Source organism: Ovis aries, chromosome 3 (genome assembly GCF_016772045.2).
Source record: "Ovis aries strain OAR_USU_Benz2616 breed Rambouillet chromosome 3, ARS-UI_Ramb_v3.0, whole genome shotgun sequence".
Lineage (NCBI taxonomy): Eukaryota > Metazoa > Chordata > Mammalia > Artiodactyla > Bovidae > Ovis > Ovis aries.
Genome location: NC_056056.1, coordinates 65,963,128 through 65,985,055, shown reverse-complemented (window position 1 = coordinate 65,985,055; position 21,928 = coordinate 65,963,128). Strand labels below are relative to the sequence as shown.

At 37.4% G+C, this 21,928-nt stretch overlaps 1 protein-coding gene across 7 annotated transcripts in view; it reads left to right on the top strand.

Annotated features, from left to right (window-relative positions):
- VRK2 (VRK serine/threonine kinase 2) overlaps positions 1 to 21,928 on the top strand; it is a 98,740-nt gene that overhangs the window by 71,493 nt on the left and 5,319 nt on the right. For all 7 annotated transcript variants that reach the window (XM_027966806.3, XM_027966807.3, XM_060412155.1 and 4 more), the window contains exons 9-13: positions 3,967 to 4,087; positions 6,655 to 6,713; positions 10,704 to 10,870; positions 14,365 to 14,463; positions 20,623 to 20,784. In XM_027966806.3, coding sequence (XP_027822607.1) covers positions 3,967 to 4,087; positions 6,655 to 6,713; positions 10,704 to 10,870; positions 14,365 to 14,463; positions 20,623 to 20,784 — 608 coding nt within the window. The remainder of the gene's footprint in view (positions 1 to 3,966; positions 4,088 to 6,654; positions 6,714 to 10,703; positions 10,871 to 14,364; positions 14,464 to 20,622; positions 20,785 to 21,928) is intronic.

The following is a 21,928-nucleotide window of genomic DNA, read 5'->3' as shown; positions in this document are numbered from 1 at the left end:
ATATCTGAACTCGGAAAACTACTAAATAACATAGGTTAAAAAATTAATAAAAAATAACATAGGTTACTAGTTAGCAAAACAAGAGTAACCTTTAAATCTGTTCTGCAGATAGTCACGATTCACTTCTCAGGTGAGCATCTTACTCAGATGTTTTCTGCTTTCCTATTGTCATTTCTGAATATATAAACTAGTATTTTGAGCAATTAAACCCTGTTTGCTTAAGGCAGAAGTTTTCAGGTTCATTTTATTATTTCCTACAAAAACTTGTTTTTCCTCCTACTTTATAATGTTACTCTATATAAGAAAAAAACTGTTGTCTATACAGAAAACATGTTAGGCAAATAATCAGATTCATTTGGGGATTAACACTGATATTTTTCTTTTTCTCCCAATTCTTTGATTCCATTTGGTGAATCTCACCCAGATAATTTTACTGCAGTTTATCTTCATAGTAAGGACCAGTTCTCCAGTGTGATTTCTTTGTTTTTTCTGTTCCAGCTTGGAAGAACCGTTTAACACTTTATAAATTAATGTTTTAATTAGCCAGTCTTTTTCATCAGAATGAGGTAGTTTTAAACAAATAGTTTCATGAAAGGTTGGTTGCATAAAAAATTTTGATAGTGCTGCAGCTTAGACCTCAGGATCTGCTGCTTATTTCTTCCTTGCTAGTACACCTGTCTTTGGTCAGTATATCTTTTGGTGTTTTAAGTTAAAATGCCTGCTTCAAATACTTCCCTAACTGTAGAAGCAGTATATATAAGGTTGTCTGAATGGTGCTAAAACTAACAAGGGAGGCAAAGTAATTGGCAGATTTGAGTGTTGGCTTTAGATTCTAAACGCTTTGGATTTCAGTGCAGAGCTCTGTGAATTTTTGCTCTGTGATACCGAGCAAGTTGTTTAACCTCTCTGAGGCTCTATTTTCTTATTTGTCAACAGGGTTAATGATACTTACCTCATGTTATTGTTAGGATGATTAAATAAGATAAAAGCAGTTAGAGTGTCTGGCACAGTAGCAGCTTCATAAATCACATGGATTGTTTTTATTTTAATTATGCTAGTGTCAGCTGTTTCTGGTATCTGCTTTCTAGGGAAATAGAATTCAAGTCCCACTCCACCTGTGCATTTTTTGGGGGGGATTTCTCTTGGCAATAATCTTTTAGAAATGTTGAGCAACTGAGAACACCACCATATTAAAAAGCAAAGAAAAAATTGGATGCTAAATTATATTTAGAAAGTGACATGAGAATGTAGAAGAAAAATATTAACAACTAAATTTTCCTATATTTCTAAGCAGTAATACCATAAGTAAAAGTATGACTTTACATATAGGAAATATACATGAAAATATGCAGTTAATGATTATATTAACTATAAGTATACCTGATAAACTTTATGTGTTATGATAAATTATACAGAAATACAAATTATACAGAAATAAAATAATCCATAATATATGTTTCAGCTTTCAAATTAAAAAATATTTTCAGTTAGACATTGTCTTCTTCAGCTGTGATCAACTCTTGTTTTTTAATTTTCAGCATTTTGTTGTCAGATATACAGGAAATAACAGAATAATACAGTAAATATCCAAATGTTTGATTCCTAGATTTAACAGATATTATATTATCTATCTTTTGTTTAAATTACATCTACATTAAATTTAGATATATGGCCAATTTACTGTGTTAATTACATACCCACTTATAGATGCTAATATTGGCATCCAAAATATTTTAATTAATTTAACCGGTGTTAAAATTGCTCTTCTGTAGGTAGTAGATGGAAAGAGAACATAGTCGTTGGTACAGTCTTAGAGTTTAGATTCTCAAATAAACACATCACACTTTGCAGTTTGTTTCCCTGAGAGGAAGTTTCAGGGAGAGGTGTGTGCTTGGAAGCATTTTTAATCCTTTCATCTCACTGTTCAATGGTGGGAAAGAGTTACTGTAGACTTTTTTCTTTAACATTACGTGTATATCTGTAGAACTTAGTGGAAACAGTGGTAAAACATTTACCTAACCATGGTTATTAATGTATATATGTAGTAAAAGTAAATAAAAGTTTGAAAAATGTGATGCCATAGTTTAATTAGGTAAGACTGAACTATACTAGTGAAGTAAAGTTAATTCTCAAAGGGCTATTTCAGATGAAGACCAGTTTATGAAAGATGGGCTTTAGGAATCTAAATGACTTGTCATTACTTACAGCTTCATATCAATTAATCCCTCAGTTGGAGGGTTGGGGGAAATGGCTGGAAATGTTCATTCGATTTTAATTCTGGTTGTTTTTCCTCAGAGGGTCTCTTGTGTGTAGCCTATATTGTCCAAACAGGTGCCAGAATATAATTTTTTGAAAATTAGAGGATGTGAATTTTTTTAAGTGGTAGTAATCAGAAATTGCCATAATGGAAAAGGGACTTGTGAACACATCTGTACAAATGGAACCATTCCATTATTAATGGGAGATTTATTACTGAAGAAATCACTGCAAAACAGCATGGTAGAGATTGTGTTTTTATTTTAATAGGGGAGCCAAGTCTTGCATTAGGACATTGTTGAAGCTGTGCAGAAAGGAAATGATACCCATGGGACTGTCACATTCTACTCAATTGAAGGGCCTTTAATAATCCAGTACTCTAATAGCAGTTAAGATAGAGTATGTGTGAGAGCTAATCTTGTCTTCTGCTTTTATAATAACTTATGTATGGTGACCAAAAGTAGTTATGGTGTGCTAGCAACATTGTTCTTAGTAGACGACTTTTAAAATTAAAAACTGAGTTTACTGAGTGACTTTTCAGAGTATATTTAATGAAAGATAATAAAATAGGATACCTGTTTACAGCAGGTTTAGCAGCCATGAATTACACTTAGGAGATATTATATCCCTACACAGGTGAACATTCAAGTCTTGGTAGAAATCTAAGCCAACCTATTGTTTTATAATAATTTGGAATGGTTATAAAAATGAGTTTATTTTGTGGGACTTTGTTAATGTTTTGATCATTATTTCAGTAATATTTTTTACATTTTGATGTTTTACTAGATTTCATTGTCCTTCTTTTGAAATCAGCTACTTAGAAAAACACATAAAATTATCATGAAATTAGTCTGTCATTTAGTAATTTTACATAAATGATATTTACAGTGACCTCAATGTATTCTTTTACTGTATTTTTTAATGAAAAGCCATCTTATATTAAATTCTGGAAGCCTGTATTTTGCTTTAAAATCTACTTCCTGCCACCTCCGCCTTCACCCTTCATGCACTCTATTGCTTTACCTTTTTTTTTTTTTCAGGATGTTTGACCAGAGTTTCACCATAGCACTGCTTATATCTAAAATCATATTTGTAAAATTCTAGATCCGTGTACCCACAAAACAGAAGGCATTTTTTTCCTGTACTGTCATTTAATTGAAAAGTCTTAAGAAAGACTTTTAATACTGCACACTAGATGGCAGTTTTGTCATATTCTTCCACTTTCAAAGGCTACTAGTATGAGTGGAACAGGAAAGGCCATCAATGTTTAGTCTGCACTCGAAGGGTCTCTGCATGACCAATGCAGACCCCATGGACTTCCTGGAACATATGTTAGCAATTTAGCTGCAGACATTTATTTCTTTGTTTTACTGCTTGGCTCTTTGAGAAAGTGTTGGTGCCAGGTTATGGGTTGTCTGGATCATGTCAGAGGCCATGGAGATCAAGTTCATGTGACAGGCCAGACTAAGGAAGGATGAAGTTGGAGGAGGTGAGGAAACTGACCCTTACTTTCAACAGCAACAAGTCACTGCCTGTCTGTGGACTGGGGCCAAATGCCTGGGCGTTTAAGCTTTTCTCCAGCTGAACAAACAAAACACATCGCCCATTTGGCTTTTTCATATTTCATCAGTGGTAGTTCATTCAGTGATTTCTCTATTTCTCAAAACTTGCTTATCCCTCATCTTTCTGTCTTAATGCTTATTCCTATAGCCCTGTCCAGACGAAGTGACCTTGAGATCCTCGGCTACTGCCTGCTGCGGTGGTTATGTGGGAGACTGCCCTGGGAAAGGAGCCTGCAGGACCCTGTAGCTGTCCAAGCTGCGAAAACAAAGTACATATTTTCAAGTATTCCATCATTTACAACACCAGGGCTGAAAGGATACACTAAAGCAAGTTAATATCCCAGAAAAGACTGCCACTCAACTAACATGATAGCCAAAGCAAATTTCTTAAATTTGAAAAATCTGTTAAAAAACCAAACAGCTTACAAACATACACTCCGTTAAGCTAACACCTATGAAATCACATGTACTGAGTTGTAATGCAAAATATAAAGTGAAATATTTGTTACTTCACAGGGTGTTTTCCAAAGCTTAGATTCTAGGTGGTGGTATTTTCAAGGAAGAGTATTTTCAAATTATCATTGTACAAGTACATGGAGTTAGTGTGAGCTTGGTAGCTTGGTGTGATTGATATTAACTGTGCAAAGCAACTGTGTGAAGTGGGACAAACAAGACTTATTTTTTCAAGTGAGAAGAACATACTTCTTTTTAATCCTGTGTTTTGGGAGGAAGAGAGTTCTGTTTCTTAAGGAAGAAACAAACAAAATTTATATATGAAATGTTTATCCAAGAGATCATTTTGCAGCCATATAAACATTTATAATATTCCACATTCAATTTTTATCACCTAAACTCTTATTAGCTTGAGAATTAGGTTAGACTAAGAGCAGAGTGGGTTACTCTTTTACTGTTTTTCTCACTTTTTTCTTAGGCCTTTTTGATCAGGCCTAAGAAAAAGTCAATTTCTTATAACACAGCATAGTCAATTTTTCATTATGTACCAAGATATTCTCAATAGTAGTTATGTACAGATAATAATATCACGATTGGAAAAAGCTGCTGTATTTTAAATAAGACAAGTCACAACAGAAGTTTACAGAAGGGGTAACTAATCTGTAGAAATCAGTCTTTCAAATTCAGTGTGACATCAGTTCTTAACAGAGAGGGAAGCTAACCCGCGGACAGAGAGTAGTACAGATTACATTTGTAAATACTGACATATATTGTAAGATATGTCTCTCCACTTCAGTCTTGATCATTCCAGTCCCTTACCCCAACTAACACGTTTGTATGTCAGCATTAGAACGATCTCATCAGTTATTTACTGCAGTGACTGATGTGTCCATCTAACCCTCAGGTAACTAATGCTCTTCAATATGAGTCAGGGTCAAAGCACAGTAATGGGCACATGTAAGCAGTCTTGGTTTCCAATTTCTCACCTCAGTTTATCTAATTTAAATAAAATGCTTTATTTTAAAAACTAGCATATTAATTCTAATGATAATATATAAGTTTTTCTTTTCACAAGACTTACAGATATTCACAGACTTACAGATATTTGTTTTGGTCTTTTATCAATATGCATGTATAGATGTGTTCATTGCAGATCTCTTTAATGAATATGTCTGCATGTATATATTTGAAGGTAATAGAGTATCATATAAATAATAAAACATAATACTAATAAACATAATCCCCATTTATATTTTTAGGTCCCTTGCCTCTGTTAATATTATTTTGGCCTGATTAATAGCATAAACCTATTGACCAGTAAAGCTAGTATTATGAAGTTTATAATTGAGGCATATATATGTATATTAATAAGATATATATTCAATTATGATATAAATTGTTCAAACTTCTTATATAGTACATAATCATAATTTATTCAACTTGCTGAGAAGGCATAACACTGAATTTCCCAATAAGGGCAGGCTTGCATATTCAACCGTATTACTGTATCTCCCTTCCATCCTTTATGTTCCTGACATCAGGTAATATTAGATCAGTACATTTACTGTTGCAGTTGTGCCTATGCCTGAGTTTGTGAATCATTCATATCAGTAATTTTAATTGAGTGTTTATGTATTTGTGGCTGAAGCAACTTAAGAAATTTGTACTTGTTCAGTCTAAAACACTGAAAAGTCTTAGAATAATGGGTTTTGGGGGAGTTATTTCTTGTTAATCTGTTTAATCTCGTGCTGTTGCTCACTTCTGTGTTCAATTCTTTGTGACCCCGCAAAGATTGTAGGCCGCCAGGCTCCTCTGTCCATGGGGATTCTCCAGGCAAGAATACTGGAGTGGGTTGCCATGCCCTCCTCCAGGGGATCTTCCCAATCCAGAGACTGAACCCAGGTCTCGAATATTGCAGATGGATTCTTTACCGTCTGAGCCACCAGGGATAGCATAGCATAAAACAACTGCCCAGTGAAGAACAATATACGTAAAAAGGAAATAATTTACCCCTTCCCAGTTGTAAATACAGGAAGAAAAATATCTTGAAAATCCAGGTAAAATTTTTTCATGTATCTTTTTCTTGAGGTTTTTACAAAAAAACCATGTATCCCTACTTCTACATTTGCATATACAGACCTTGTATTAAAGCATTTATACTGTATTTCTATGTTTAGTTTCTAGGTGATTGATATAAAATTGATCAGTGAGATTTAGGGATGTCCCCTGTCCACTTACCCTCTTATCCTGTACAGGTGGGTAGGAAAAAAAGTATGGAAAGTCACCCTATTAGTGACCCATCAACAAGTTTTGTTTTCTGATCAAAACAGCATGTCAGAGGATTGCAAACAAATTCACTGTGCCTTACTCTCCTTTGTTTCAGTCTGTTGGATGAGCTCCCCGAGTCGGTACTTCAATGGGCTCCTTCAGGAAGCAGCTGCCGTGAGTCAAATGATAACTTCTATCTCCCCCTGTAGGATTTCCAGGTCACTGCATGTGTCACTCTTGTCACTTTTTCTGCACCCAATCCCCTTCCCACAGCGGTGGGAAGAAACCACCCCCCCCCCCCCCCCCCCCCCCCCCCCCCCCCCCCCCGCCCCCGCCGGGTTCCAAATAGGTTGCTAGAGAAGAGAACTTTTAGATCCTCTTTTCATTAGGACACAAGAATGCTGCAAGAACTTGCTCAGGGAGTGTTCTCAGCTTTGCTGATGGCACTGCTTTCTTTCAGATGTATGTTTGGGAAACTGTGCACAAGTTCAGTGGTCTACTATATCTGGTATTTCTAGAGTGGACTTTCTGGTTTTGTTTCTCTGAAGATAAAGTTGATCTAAGGAAAGACTGCTTTCAATTAATCATTTAAAAAAGCAAACTATTAAACATTTGAATGCTGTTTAGACCTGGATTATAGTCTGACCCAGCAACCCGAAAAAGAATTTTTTTTGGTTTGGCAAGGCATATGACCTGGGGATTCAGAGTATATTTCATTAAACGGGTTTCTCTTTCATGTTAGTATAGACTGTTTTGGAATTCTTTAATTGGTAGTGCTGTCAGTAAAAATAGCAAGGCGATTCAGAATTATCCAAGTGCTGCATGGCACATTGTTCAGCCCCAATTTAACAGCCGAGTTAGATTGCCTCACAGAACAGAGCCTGCTTCTGCCGTCCGGTTTGCTTTCTTTCTGAGACGATAAGCAGAGTGAATCTTGATCTCTATTTGTATCGGGCAATTTCAGTTAGCTTTTAGCTGACTTATGAAAGCAAATATGTACACTGACTGTCTAGAGAAGGTCAAATAGTATCAGTTTCCACATGAGAGTTTGAAAGTAGAGTTAAATCATTTTAAACTTATACTTACAGCCCTTCTTTGACCAGAAACCAGAATTTTAATTTCCATAGGAAACAAATAAACCAGTCGTGCTTTCCCACTTGCATTTCCCAAGTCCTGTAAGTCTGCCCCATATGAGTCTTGCTGCTTCTTCACTCTCTGTAGTCCCTTTCCTTCTGTTGGAGCAAGGCATATGGGACAATAGTATTCTCATTGGTGGGGATGGGCTGCAAGATGAAAGCTTTTTGTTTATGTAACTTCACTGAGTAACTCAGTCAATATGCCAGTATTCATTTTTGGCTAATATTCTTATTTGCATTTTTACCAAATCGTGCAGCTTTCATTTTACTCAATAAGACAGCAAAATGAGAGATGAAATGTTAAAAAAACAATTTTTTTAAATTGTGTATCTGTCTTTTATTGTCCCTCCTGCCTAAAAAATAAACTGTTGAGTTTAGGATTAGAAAAGAAAGCCCAGGTGACCTGAATCATACACAATAAATGCTTATGGACCAGTGTGTGTTCTGGGACACTGCTGTTGCTAGAGATGAGATTTGAATGATGAGAAATGGGAGGAGGAGTGCCAGGCTCCTCTTTTTCAGTACAAACCATTTGTTTGAGTCTATAGTGTTATTTTATAAAATGCAGATTTCTATTTTTAAAGCATAAAATGTTGAAACGTTATGATTAACTGAAAGTCTCAAGTTGTTTGTGCTTAGGAGAGTGGGTATTACTAGCATGAGAATTAATCTGATTTACAAAAGATTTGCTACTAAGACATTTTATGATATAAAATAGCTGAGAAGTTTGCAGCATGCGTGTCCCACTCAGTGAAATAATAATAGTTTCAAAAGTTTCTGTCTCTTGAAATGATAGTAATGATACTTAATATTTCACTAGCTTAAAAAGCAGATGACTCAAGAATATCATAATTTCATACTACTCAAAGCATTTGTTTTATAGCTCTGGAAATATGCTAGTAAATTAAAAGGTGTACCTAATATAATAAATCTAGATCTTGAAACGCTAACATTTAAAACCAGTACTATATCACAAACGTCTGAGCATCAGGTTTATCATAATAAATTCATAACAGAGGTGGCTCTTCTCTTTTTCTTCCTCTCCTACCTCATGGTACCTCATTTTTTTAAAGCCCAGACCCACAAAGGCTTTCCAAAACAGCTGCAGTCAACTGGTAGAGCACCAGGAGTCTTCCGTTGTCTTCTAACAGTGATTTGTGAAAACTATGCATATTCACATATTCAGCTCTCTTCTCTATTTGGGATATTCTGGTTAATAGAATTGTAGGGCTTCCCTGGTAGCTCAGCTGGTAAAGAATCCTCCTGCAATACAGGAAACCCTGGTTCAGTTCCTGTGTCAGGAATTCCTGATTCCCTGGAGGAGGGCTTGGGAACCCACTCCAGTATTCTTTCCTGAAGAATCCCCATGGACAGAGGAGCCTGGCAGGCTATAGTCCATGGGGACTCAAAGAGTCACACATGACTGAGCGACTAAGCACAGCATACCAAACCAGGCTTACCAATTTTAAACAAAGAACAGCAGAATATTTACATTAATATTTATATTAAAACGGTAGTGAATATAATTTAATCTTTTTTTGTTTTATTCATCTCTTCAAGAATCGGATGCCCCCTAAAGGGCTTCTGGAAACATGAGATAAAACTTTGATGAAGCTGTAGCACTTGCTAGTTATAGATCCTGGTTAAGGAAATGGTAGGTAACAGAATTTTGACATCTTACACATTCAAGAGGAAAAAAGGAGGTTGCAGAATTGCATCAGTTTCCAAAAGGCCAAAAGAACCAAACTCTGTAGCCAAGAGTTTTCAGTTTAGCCATAGTAGCCTTATGCTCCTAGAAAATAGCTGTGGACAATACAGTGTAAAATGGTCACTCTCTGACATTCCTTGGGGGGAGAGATGATGACTATTCCTTTTCGAATTTTTCCCTGTAGGGAGTGATACCCAGTGTCTCTGCAGTTCCCTACTTGAAAGGAGGTAGACCTGGAGGGGAGCAAAATTTTAGGCAGTTACTTCTTCCAACTCACAAAGCTTTCCCACCATAGGATATAAACAACTTGGTGAGAAAGTAAGAGCTCCTTGTGTCTGGGTTAGTAATAAGTTTTTGAAGAGGAAGCCTTGTAAAAACTAGTTTATGGAGTATAAACATTTTTGAACAAATGAAAACATGCCAGTTTTTAGATAGTGTATGATATTATCACTTACTTGTATCTCAGATTGAACCTCCACCTGAAGCAAAAATGCAAGCTACATTTGTTTTACAGTGGCTGTATTTGTCGTTTTGGTTACGGATTCTGTTCGTGCTTAATGTATTTAAAAGTTTGTAGTTTGCAGCTTTTTTTCTTGTGGGGAGATTACTACACCATTCTGGGGAAGAGAAGAAATAAAAGATGGCAACTTCTCCTCCTTGTGCTCTAAATCAGAAAGATGATGCTGTGATTGCACTGGTCTAGATTGGTATGGGAGACCTGATATCGTCAAATTCTAAAGTCAATCATGGCTAAAACCATAGAATTCAAGGTCATTTCTAAATGTATGTACTGTTGTAATCTCAAAGTCAAAGCCTTAATTAAAATTTTCAGTGATTTTTTTTTTTTTTCCTTTAAGGAGGTGTATAGTAAGTATTCCTAACTGAATTTTTAAAACTTCAAAAAAACTTATTTTTAACTGAATTTTGAAAACTTTAGGGAAAAAGTATGACGCATGGCTAGTCCATTATTCATGTAATTCTTAGTAGTTGCACCCCATAAATTCAAATCAATAACTATAATTTTTAAATGGCTTCCTTTGATGAGTGAATTACAAACTGTATCAACACAGATATGTAAATAAAAGCCCACCTGTTTCTCCATCTTGTCAAATTTGTAGGTCACTGTATGTCAGTCAAGTTTGGATATCATTTAAAAAGTACTTTACGTTGAGTTGTTCATTCTTAGTTTCTTCATAGAGGATGTATGTGTACACATGCACATTCTTGTGTAAGAGAAAAACAGCTGAGATTTTGAGAATATAGTAGTCTTGACTTTTGCCTATTATGAATGACATATTAAAAAAACTTAATACTTCACAGGTGAAATAGCCCAGTATTTGGTATGTGCTCATAATTTAGCATATGATGAAAAGCCAGACTATCAAATGCTCAAGAAAATTCTGAACCCAAGTGGAATACCTTTAGGACCACTGGAGTTTTGCACTAAAGGAGAGAGCTTAAGTATGCATGCTCCAAACAATCAAAAGGTAAGTACCATTTCCTGCAATCCAGTGATGACCTTCTGTGAAGCTCATCGACCAAATGAAGTTGTTTTAGGTGTCAGAATGAGTCTGACAGTCCTGTTTCTTACTTATAATTTCTAATTCCTTTATCCCCTAACTGAGCTCCAAGAAATTTTCTTGAAGGTCTCTTTGACTTGTCTTTTGGAGAAAAATAGAACCTGTGTGCCCCGTTGTGTATTATTAAACAAATAAATCAGTCACTAATATCATAGAGATAGGACTAGAGTAAGATATTAAAGGCTAATCCAACTTTATTCATGAAAAATCTTTTTTTTTTTTTCTGTTTTCCTTCAGATTTTCTTTAGTCATCCCTCTGCTTTTGCTTACTTGTTCGGCCATAATTTGGTGGTAATAATACTATTCTTAGATTTTACCAGGTCATTTGTATGTGCTGATATTTCAATCTGTAAAAACAATTTTTAAAATAAGTTATTTTTTAAAGTTTTGCCTTCCACTTTATCTTCCAACTGACTCCCTCACAGCAGCACTAAAAATTAAAAAAAGAATTAGAACTGGAAAGAACACGAAAGAATTAAAACTTGAAACATATTTTAAGAGGATGAGGGAAACCTGAGACTGCTATCAACATCACTGGACAGGCAGCTAGATGTTCAGCCCTGCCGTGACACTGCTCATATGCAAAAAAATATGGGGAGGGCTTTGTTTCCTGATGTATGTACATTGGGATAGGGTCAGGATGCTATTCATTTTTAATATTTCTTCTGAACTTTGGATCATCATAAGTGTTCACAAGCCAAGAATGCAAGATGCAAGCTAATGTGACTGATAGGCTGCTCGATGAATGGTGAGTCAAGTATCAGTGCACAGATGGTTCTGATTTGCTGAATTTTGTAGCTGCTGCAACTGAAGACATAAAATATCCTTCTAGTCATAAATTAGCTCTTTGGAAGCAAAACCTTGGCACCAGAGCTTTACAACCTTCAATTAGTAGGGAAAGAAGTATTTGAATGACTGTGGTATTGACATCTGTAGGCCTGCATAGTAATCATTCCTAATAGAAGAGAATATCTGTTTGAGGAGGTTTTGCATGGCTAATTAACTACCAGGGAGAATATGTAATTTTTTCATGATCTCCTGATTGTCACCTTTCTCTCATGATACAATTACATTTTATTGTAGCAAGTGCCTCACAAACCAATTGTCAGCACTATTTACGTATTGCAGAAGGCAGAACAAAAGTTCATGTTTAATAAAAAGCCACTGGATTTTGATCTTGGTAATTACTGAGACTTATTTTAACAGTTTTATTGACTTTGGGGTTTTTATCACTTTTGCAACAAAACAAAGAGCCATTTCCTTGACATAGTATTTCCCTTGCAATAATGGTCACCACTTAATCTACACTAATTTAAGTAAATTTTTTCCTTTTTTGTAGTTTTTCAGTTTCATAAACTTAATTGAAATATAAAAGAAGCCATTTAAAAAACTGATAGCTATATCCTCTGATATAAAATTCTAATTATTATCCACCAGAATTTTCAGTTTCATCAAATTCAATGGTTTGCTGTGAAACCATTTTTTATATGCAGAGATAGAACATAAAACATTTTTTTCCAATGAGCCTCAATCAAAAATATTGTATTTCCCTTTTTATTAGAGCATTTTGATTATGAGTAAAAAGAAAACATTAAGAATAATATGGATTCTTAAGACTTTAGTTAATTTCTGTTGGATCAGCCCCAGTATATAGACACTGAGATGAATCAGGATATACTTCATAGCAGATCAATATTTATTGAACATTGACTTTATTTCTCTAGTATTTTGAGAACAGTGGAAACAGTGGCTGACTTTATTTTTCTGAGCTCCAAAATCACTGCAGATGGTGATTGCAGCTATGAAATTAAAAGACGCTTACTCCTTGGAAGGAAAGATATATTAAAAAGCAGAGACATTACTTTGTCCACAAAGGTCCATCTAGTCAAGGCTATGGTTTATCCAGTGGTCATGTATGGATGTGAGAGTTGGACTATAAAGAAAGCTGAGTGCTGAAGAATTGATGCTTTTGAACTGTGGTGTTGTAGAAGACTCTTGAGGGTCCCTTGGACTGCAAGGAGATCCAGCCAGTCCATCCTAAAGCAGATCAGTCCTGGGTGTTCATTGGAGGCACTGATGTTGAAGCTGAAAGTCCAATACTTTGGGCACCTGATGCAAAGAGCTGACTCATTTGAAAAGACCCTGATGCTGGGAGGGATTGAGGGCAGGAGGAGAAGGAGATGACAGAGGATGAGATAGTTGGATGGCATCACTGACTCGATCGATATGTGTTTGGGTGGACTCCAGGAGTCGATGATGGACAGGGAGGACTGGCGTGCTGTGGTTTATGGGGTCACAAAGAATCGGACATGACTGAGCAATTGAACTGAACTGAACTGAATATATTTAATAATTATATATATAGATTCACCATATGTGACCACACCTGAAGTATCTTTTTATTTTTAAATTAAGTTTACAGATTTTGAAATGCTGCAAAACCTAGACTTGAAGATGATCAAAAACACAGTATGATAATATAAAATGTCTTGAACTCAATTCTCCTGAATGATCAAGTACAGGATAGTTTCCACAGTTCATTGCTTCCATAACAAAAATCATTTTTAAGTCCAGAATGAATATCAATCACATGGCCCAAAATTTCTCTCTTTTTAGACAGAATTCCCTTATTAGCAACTAATAACATTTCTTGTTTTCTATACATGGACCTAATTGTTTAACAGAATAAATAATGAACTCCAGACTTGTGCTTTTTGGACAAAGATTCTTTAAAAAAAGAAGTCAGTAGATCAGGAAACATATATAATTAGATAAACAAAATGTTTCTAATTCAGTCTTCAAATGAAAGTTATGAATATTTAATTTTTAAGTGTTATTTCCCTCAGCTTGCTTTGTGCCTTTTTTTTTATTTTCTAAATATTTATTTTTGGCGGTGTCAGATCTTATTTGTGCCACAAGGAATCTTTGTGGGCTCTTCAGTAGGGCTGCGGGGTTCCTCTCAAGTTGTGTTGTGTGGGCTCCAGAGCGTGTGGACTCTGCAGCACGCAGGCTTTCTAGTTGAGATACACAGGCTCAGTAGTTGCAGCATGTGGGCTTAGTCCCCCTGAAGACATGTGGGATGTTAGTTTCCTAACCAAGGCTCAGACCCACATTCCCTGCATTGGAAGGGGGAACTCTTAACCATTGGACGATCAGGGAGCTCCCAGATGTACCTTTAAATTTAGTAGTTATAACAAAAATGTTTTGGCTAGGTATTGGAAAATAGCATATCACCATAAGAATCTTAGAAACTTATAGCATCTTTTGGGGAAAAAAAAAAGGAGGGAATGATTTTTCCAATACTAGGCATCATAAACTGTGCCCTGTAAACTGAGGTGCCTTCTTGAAATCCTCAAATACTATTAATGGAAATAACTAGAAGTAAACTTTTGTTTACTTAGGTCAGGAGGGGCGGCCCTGAGGAGATACCCCTCGTCCAAGGTAAGGAGCAGCAGCTGCACTTTGCTGGAGCAGCCTTGAAGAGATACCCCACATCCAAGGTAAGAGAAACGCAAGTAAGACAGTAAGTGTTGCGAGAAGGCATCAGAGGGCAGACACACTAAAACCATAATCACAGAAAACTAGCCAATCTGATCACACAGACCACAGCCTTGTCTAACTCAGTGAAACTAAGCCATGCCCTGTGGGGCCACCCAAGACAGACGGGTCATGGTGGAGAGGTCTGACAGAATATGGTTCACTGGAGAAGGGAATGGCAAACCACTTCAGTATTCTTGCCTTGAGAACCACATGAACAGTATGAAAAGGTAAAATGACAGGATACTGAAAGAAGCACTCCCCAGGTCGGTAAATGCCCAATATGCTGCCGGAGATCAGTGGAGAAATAACTCCAGAAAGAATGAAGGGATGGAGCCAAAGCAAAAACAATATCCATTTGTAGATGTGACTGGTGATAAAAGCAAGGTCTAATGCTATAAAGAGCAATATTGCATAGGAACCTGGAATGTTAGGTCCATGAATCAAGGCAAATTGGAAGTGGTCAAACAGATGTCAAGAGTGAACATCGACATTTTAGGAATCAGAGAACTAAAATGGACTGGAATGGGTGAATTTAACTTAGATGACCATTATATCTACTACTGTGGGCAGGAATCCCTTAGAAGAAATGGAGTAGCCATCGTGGTCAACAAAAGAGTCTGAAATGCAGGACTTGGATGCAATCTCAAAAATGACAGAATGATCTCTGTTTCTTTCCAAGGCAAACCATTCAATATCACGGTAATCCAAGCCTATGCCCCAGCCAGTAATGCTGAAGAAGCTGAAGTTAAACAGTTCTATGAAGACCTATAAGACCTTTTAGAACTAACACCCCAAAAAGATGTCCTTTTCATTATAGGGGACTGGAATGCAAAAGTAGGAAGTCAAGAAACACCTGGAGTAACAGGTAAATTTCACCTTGGAGTACAGAATGAAGCAGGGAAAAGGCTTACAGACTTTTGCCAAGAGAATGCACTGCTCATAGCAAACACCCTCTTCCAACAACACAAGAGAAGATTCTACATATGGGCATCACCAAATGGTCATTACCGAAATCAGATTGATTATATTCTTTGCAGCCAAAGATGGAGAAGCTCTACACAGTCAGCAAAAACAAGACCGGGAGCTGACTGTGGTTCAGATCATAAACTCCTTATTGCCAAATTTAGACTTAAATTGAAAAAAGTAGGGAAAACCGCTAGACCATTCAGGTATGACCTAAATCAAATCCCTTATGATTATACAGTGGAAGTGAGAAATAGATTTCAGGGACTAGAGCTGATAGACAGAGTGCCTGATGAACTATGGATGGAGGTTCATGACACTGTACAGGAGACAGGGATTAAGACCATCCCAAAGAAAAAGAAATGCAAAAAAAGCAAAATGGTTGTCTGAGGAGGCCTTACAAATAGCTGTGAAAAGAGAGAAGCAAAAAGCAAAGGAGAGAAGGAAAGATATAAGCATCTGAATGCAGAGTTCCAAAGAATAGATAAGAGATAAGAAAGCCTTCCTCAGCAATGAATGCAAAGAAATAGAGGAAACAACAGAATGGGAAAGACTAGAGATCTCTTCAAGAAAATTAGAGATTCCAAGGGAACATTTCATGCAAAGATGGGCTGGATAAAGGACAGAAATAGTATGGACCTAACAGAAGCAGAAGATATGAAGAAGAGGTGGCAAGAAGACACAGAAGAACTGTACAAAAAAGATCTTCACGACCAAGATAATCATGATGGTGTGATCACTCACCTACAGCGAGACATCCTGGAATGTGAAGTCAAGTGGGCCTTAGAAAGCATCACTATGAACAAAGCTAGGGGAGGTGATGGAATTCCAGTGGAGCTATTTCAAATCCTGAAAGATGATGCTGTGAAAGTGCTGCACTCAATATGCCAGCAAATTTGGAAAACTCAGCAGTGGCCACAGGCCTGGAAAAGGTCCGTTTTCATCCCAGTCCCAAACAAAGGCAATGCCAAAGAATGCTCAAACTACCGCACAGTTCCACTCATCTCACATGCTAGTAAAGTAATACTCAAAATTCTCCAAGCCAGGCTTCAGCAATATGTGAACCGTAAACTTCCAGATGTTTAAGCTGGTTTTAGAAAAGGCAGAGGAACCAGAGATCAAATTGCCAACATCTGCTGGATCATGGAAAAAGCAAGAGAGTTCCAGAAAAACATCTATTTCTGCTTTCTTTACTTCTCCAGAGCCTTTGACTGTGTGGATCACAATAAACTATGGAAAGTTCTGAAAGAGATGGGAATACCAGACCACCTGACCTGTCTCTTGAGAAACCTGTATGCAGGTCAGGAAGCAACAGTTAGAACTGGGCATGGAACAACAGACTGGTTCCAAATAGGAAAAGGAGTACGTCAAGGCTGTGTATTGTCATCCTGCTTATTTAACTTATACGCAGAGTACATCATGAGAAATGCTGGGCTGGAAGAAGCACAAGCTGGAATCAAGATTGCCCGGAGAAATATCAATAACCTCAGATATGCAGATGACACCCTTATGGCAGAAAGTGAAGAAGAACTAAAAAGCCTCTTAATGAAAGTGAAAGAGGAGAGTGAAAAAGTTGGCTTAAAGCTCAACATTCAGAAAACGAAGATCATGGCATCTGGTCCCATCACTTAATGGCAAAAAGATGTGGAAACAGTGTGAGACTTTATTTTTGGGGGCTCCAAAATCACTGCAGATGGTGACTGTAGCCATGAAATTAAAAGACGCTTACTCCTTGGAAGAAAAGTTATGACTATCCTAGATAGCATATTGAAAAGCAGAGACATTACTTTGCCATCACAGGTCCATCTAGTCATTTCAGTTCAGTTCAGTCACTCAGTCGTGTCCGACTCTTTGCGACCCCATGAATCGCAGCACGCCAGGCCCCCTGTCCATCACCATCTCCCGGAGTTCACTCAGACTCACATCCATCGAGTCCATGATGCCATCCAGCCGTCTCATCCTCGGTTGTCTGTTTCTTCTCCTGCCCCCAAACCCTCCCAGCATCAGAGGCTTTTCCAATGAGTCAACTCTTCGCATGAGGTGGCCAAAGTACTGGAGTTTCAGCTTTAGCATCATTCCTTCCAAAGAAATCCCAGGGTTGATCTCCTTCAGAATGGACTGGTTGGGTCTCCTTGCAGTCCAAGGGACTCTCAAGCGTCTTCTCCAACACCACAGTTCAAAAGCATCAATTCTTCAGTGCTCAGCCTTCTTCACAGTCCAACTCTCACACCCATAGATGACTACTGGAAAAACCATAGACTTGACTAGACAGACCTTAGTCGGCAAAGTAATGTCTGCTTTTGAATATGTTATCTAGGTTGGTCATAACTTTTCTTCCAAGGAGTAAGTAACTTTTCTTCCATCTAGTCAAGGCTATGGTTTTTCCACTGGGTCGTGTATGGATGTGAGAGTAGGACTGTGAAGAAAGCTGAGCACCAAAGAATCGATGCTTTTGAACTGTGGTGTGGGAGAAGACTCTTGAGAGTCCCTTGGACTTCAAGGAGATTCAACCAGTCCATTCTAAGGGAGATCAGTCGTAGGTATTCACTGGAAGGACTGATGCTAAAGCTGAATCTCCAGTACTTTGGCCATCTCATGTGAAGAGTTGACTCATTAGAAAAGACTCTGATGCTGGGAGGGATTGGGGGCAGGAGGAGAAGGGACGACAGAGAATGAGATGGCTGGATGCCATCACTGAATCGATGGGCATGAATTTGGATAGACTCTGGGAGTTGGTGATAGACAGGGAGGCCTGGCGTGCTGTAATTCATGGGGTCGGAAAGAGTCAAACACGACTGAGCAACTGAACTGAAACTTTTCTTAAGGTGTTGGAGATACTGATATTTTGTCCTGAAAAGCAGGTCTTTGGCAGTATTTGCCTCAATCAAGGTGACAGTAGGCTAGCTGAAATTACTCTCTGGTAGTTGTGAAGAGACTAGAGTTGAATGAGAAGAATCTATCATCAGGGCCACCTCTTTGTTTATGCCATCCATTGGGTTGTCATGTCCAGAATTCACTCAAGGAAATCATATTCAGTAAAAATGCTTATGGAGGCAGGGAATAGCTATAGGTCATAGTTTAAAATATTCAAGCTTTCCTATGTTTCAGGCAAGAAAAAGTTTGTTCCTTATTTCACCCTAAATCTGAGGTTTTGCGTAGCAAATGCAGGGGTGAATAAATTATTATGGGTAGTAGTAATCTTTGTATTGACCTTAAAAATCTATAGATTTCTTTCTTGAGCTTTTTGTCCCAAAATAATTCTGTTAAACTTATCTTCATATTTATTTTCTGTGTGAGAAAAGGTAGCATATAAATTCTTAATTATAAGCATATTTTTGCTTATTGAATTTTAGAAGTATAAAGGTATTCCTTATTTTGTAAAACAATGTGAAGTGTCAATGGAAAATTAAATAAAAATTAGCTTATTTGAATAGCCACTTTCTGGAAAGTGACACGCATTTGGATAGTGTCCTTCTATTTGATTATGTGAGATATCCAAAGTGTTTTCTATAATTAGTTTTATATCTTTGAGAAAAAGTTTTACTCTGTTCACAAGTAAGGATTAAACTTCATGATCCCACTTTGCTCTTACAATTTTAAGTTTCCCTAGAAATAGAAATTTTCCATAAACTGGATATTGTTTTATCAGCTAGAAGTGCTCACGGCAACACAGCTTGACCATCCAGCCAACTGACAGCAGATCCAGGAAGGCTTGTCTCTTCCAGGAGGCCTCACAGGGACTGAATATTTTAGAACAAATTTTGTTTGTGCATCAGAGGCTTCTGGGTCCAAAACTGTCACATCTAAAGTGCCTAGCATACAAGAGGCACCAAAATCATCAATTAATATCTCAACTAATCCTTTATGTCACAGAACGCATTTCATGATGATTGGCAAGTCACCAGTTTATTAGGATAGAACTGTGTAGAGCAGCCTTGGGAAACCCTTTGTTTCACACTTGTGGTATGATGGGCATTTATTACCAAGACAACTTCAGTGGAAAACTGGCTCATGAGGTGGTTACACATGAATTTTCCTAGGAGTTGGAGAGAGTTGAGTGATAGAAATAAAGAACCCCTGAGTGATCAGACAGCAATTCCAATTTTCAGGTTACTGAGAAGCGGTGGCTTTGCTACCCTTTGAGAACCTGGGATCCGAGAGGAGGGCTGAATAAAGAATGGTGTTGTGACAGCTTAAACCTAGCCACAAAACACCAGCATATTTTAAAGGGAAAGAGTGAACACATTTGGCAATAGAAGCTAAAAATTGAGAGACTACAAATTAAGGCTCTGCTTGCCCAGCCAGTGTAATTCATTCTCTAGTTTGGCACTGGCTACTCCATTATTTCCCCTTGTACTGTTCCTATCTTCTGCCCCCTATTTAACCCATGAAAAAAAGGTGATGGCACTTTCAGCTGCTGTAAACATGAAGCTGCTGAACAAATACTTCACATAAGGATCATCACTGTGGCTTTCAATCTTCCAACAGTATTGTGGGAGCTGCCCTTCTATTTCCGTGTCTCCTTCAAGGTTATTGAGAGTCAGTCATCCCCCCAGATAACAGCGTGGTGTGAAAAAGAAACCTTAGAGACAGCAAGCTTGTTATAGAATTTAACCTCTGATACTGGTACACAGAATTAGATGACATGGACTGTTATTCATCTGTTCAAAGGTTAAATTACCTGTATAAAAAAGTAAGCAATATCATAAGCTCCTTTTATATGTTCACATTAATTAGGCTCACTTCAGTGATAGGAAACTAAGATTCTAATTAATAAGAATTTAAACTGAAAAGATGTGCTGGATCCACTCCCAGCAAAGGTTAATAATGAATTCATGTGCAGTTTTAAAATGTGACAGTTTTCTGTAAAAAATGCCGTTTTCAATAAGCAAGTTATCTGTAGAGATAATTTCTAAAGAGTGCACAACAGTGACACTAATTTTAATTGGTCTTGTCCTATTGATGAGAATAGGCCTGGATCTTGCCAACTACTCTATTTTTCTGTAACTTCCATTTGTTGGTTTACTCTTTATTTCTTCCTCTTTTCAAAGATTGGCAAGTATAGGCTTTTCAAGAATCTGGACATGAATGCAGTTTTCTTTTACAAATGTCTAAAGTTTTCACTGTGTATGTCATTACTTCCTGTGTGTCAACAGGTTGATTCACGAAAGGCTGCAGCAAAACAAGTCTATCAGGTACAGGATACGTTAATAGAAAAAAAAGCCCACAGTGAGAGAAGTGCTGAGTCCCGTACACCAAGGAGAAAAGTGCAAGAGGACGAGAAGCTGATTGGATTGTTTAACAGTGAAACAGTGCGGGTAAGAGGTGTTTTCTTGTTGTCTTCCTTAAGGTTACATTAGAATATGCCCTTTGGGAATAAAGACTCTTATTTTTTCCTGAGGACCAAGGTTGCACAGTTGCACTAAAAAATAAAGGACAGAAAATATCCTATCTGGCAGATAAAACCAAAGCAGCCAACACCAGTTATCACAGAAACAGAATGACAGTGAGCACCTTTGCCTGCAGATCTGATTCTTTCTTCAGCCTGAGAATGTAATGAAATGCACTTGAATTTGTTATGCTGTCTGTGACCCCAAGGGACTCACCGTATTCCACACTTTTACGTAGACTCCTCCAATGTCCAGCTCATCAACAGGTGTGAGAGTGTCCCTGTCACCGTGCTTGTATATACTATTCTTTATTATTTTTGGCTGCACTGGGTGGTCCTTGCTGAGTGCAAGCTTTTTCTAGTGCAGTGAGTAGGGACTGCTCTCTAGTCCTGCTGAGCTGTGGGCTTCTCATTGTGGTGGCTTCTCTCATTGTGGTTCACAGGCTCTAGGGCACACGGGCTCAGTTTCCTCATGGCATGTGGAATCTTACTGGACCAGAGATTGAACCCCTGCATTGGCAGGCAGATTCTTAACCACTGGACCACCAGAGAAGTCCAGTTGTATTTTTAAATGACATATTTTTTATATCATCCAATCATTTCTTTGGCTAGTGACTCACCTCTAGCAGATGACTCATTCAAGCAACAGCAAATCTTTCCTAATTTAACCTTTTTTGACAAGAGGCATACAAGGTATTTATATCTGCAGTCAAAACATTTTTTCCCAGAACACCCAACATTTTGTTATTTAAATAACATCATTTTCCCCAAATGACTTGAGGTAGTTTATAATATGAAACAAAATAATTCAATGCCCCCTCCTTCTATTTCTCCCCCACCCAAAGAAAGAAAAACAAATTGGTTAATCAGCCAACTGGGATGTTAATTGCTCAAGTGAGCACTGAATTTGCCTCTGAACTTCTTGGCAGCCAAGGCAAAAATTAGAAGCATACTAGGTAGGCATTTCTCATGTAACCAGCAAGCATACAAGTTTATCGAGAGAGAGAGAGAGAGAGAGATGCTTTTTTAGTACTAATAGGAGTCTTTTGCATTTATTGTTATTAAAACAATGG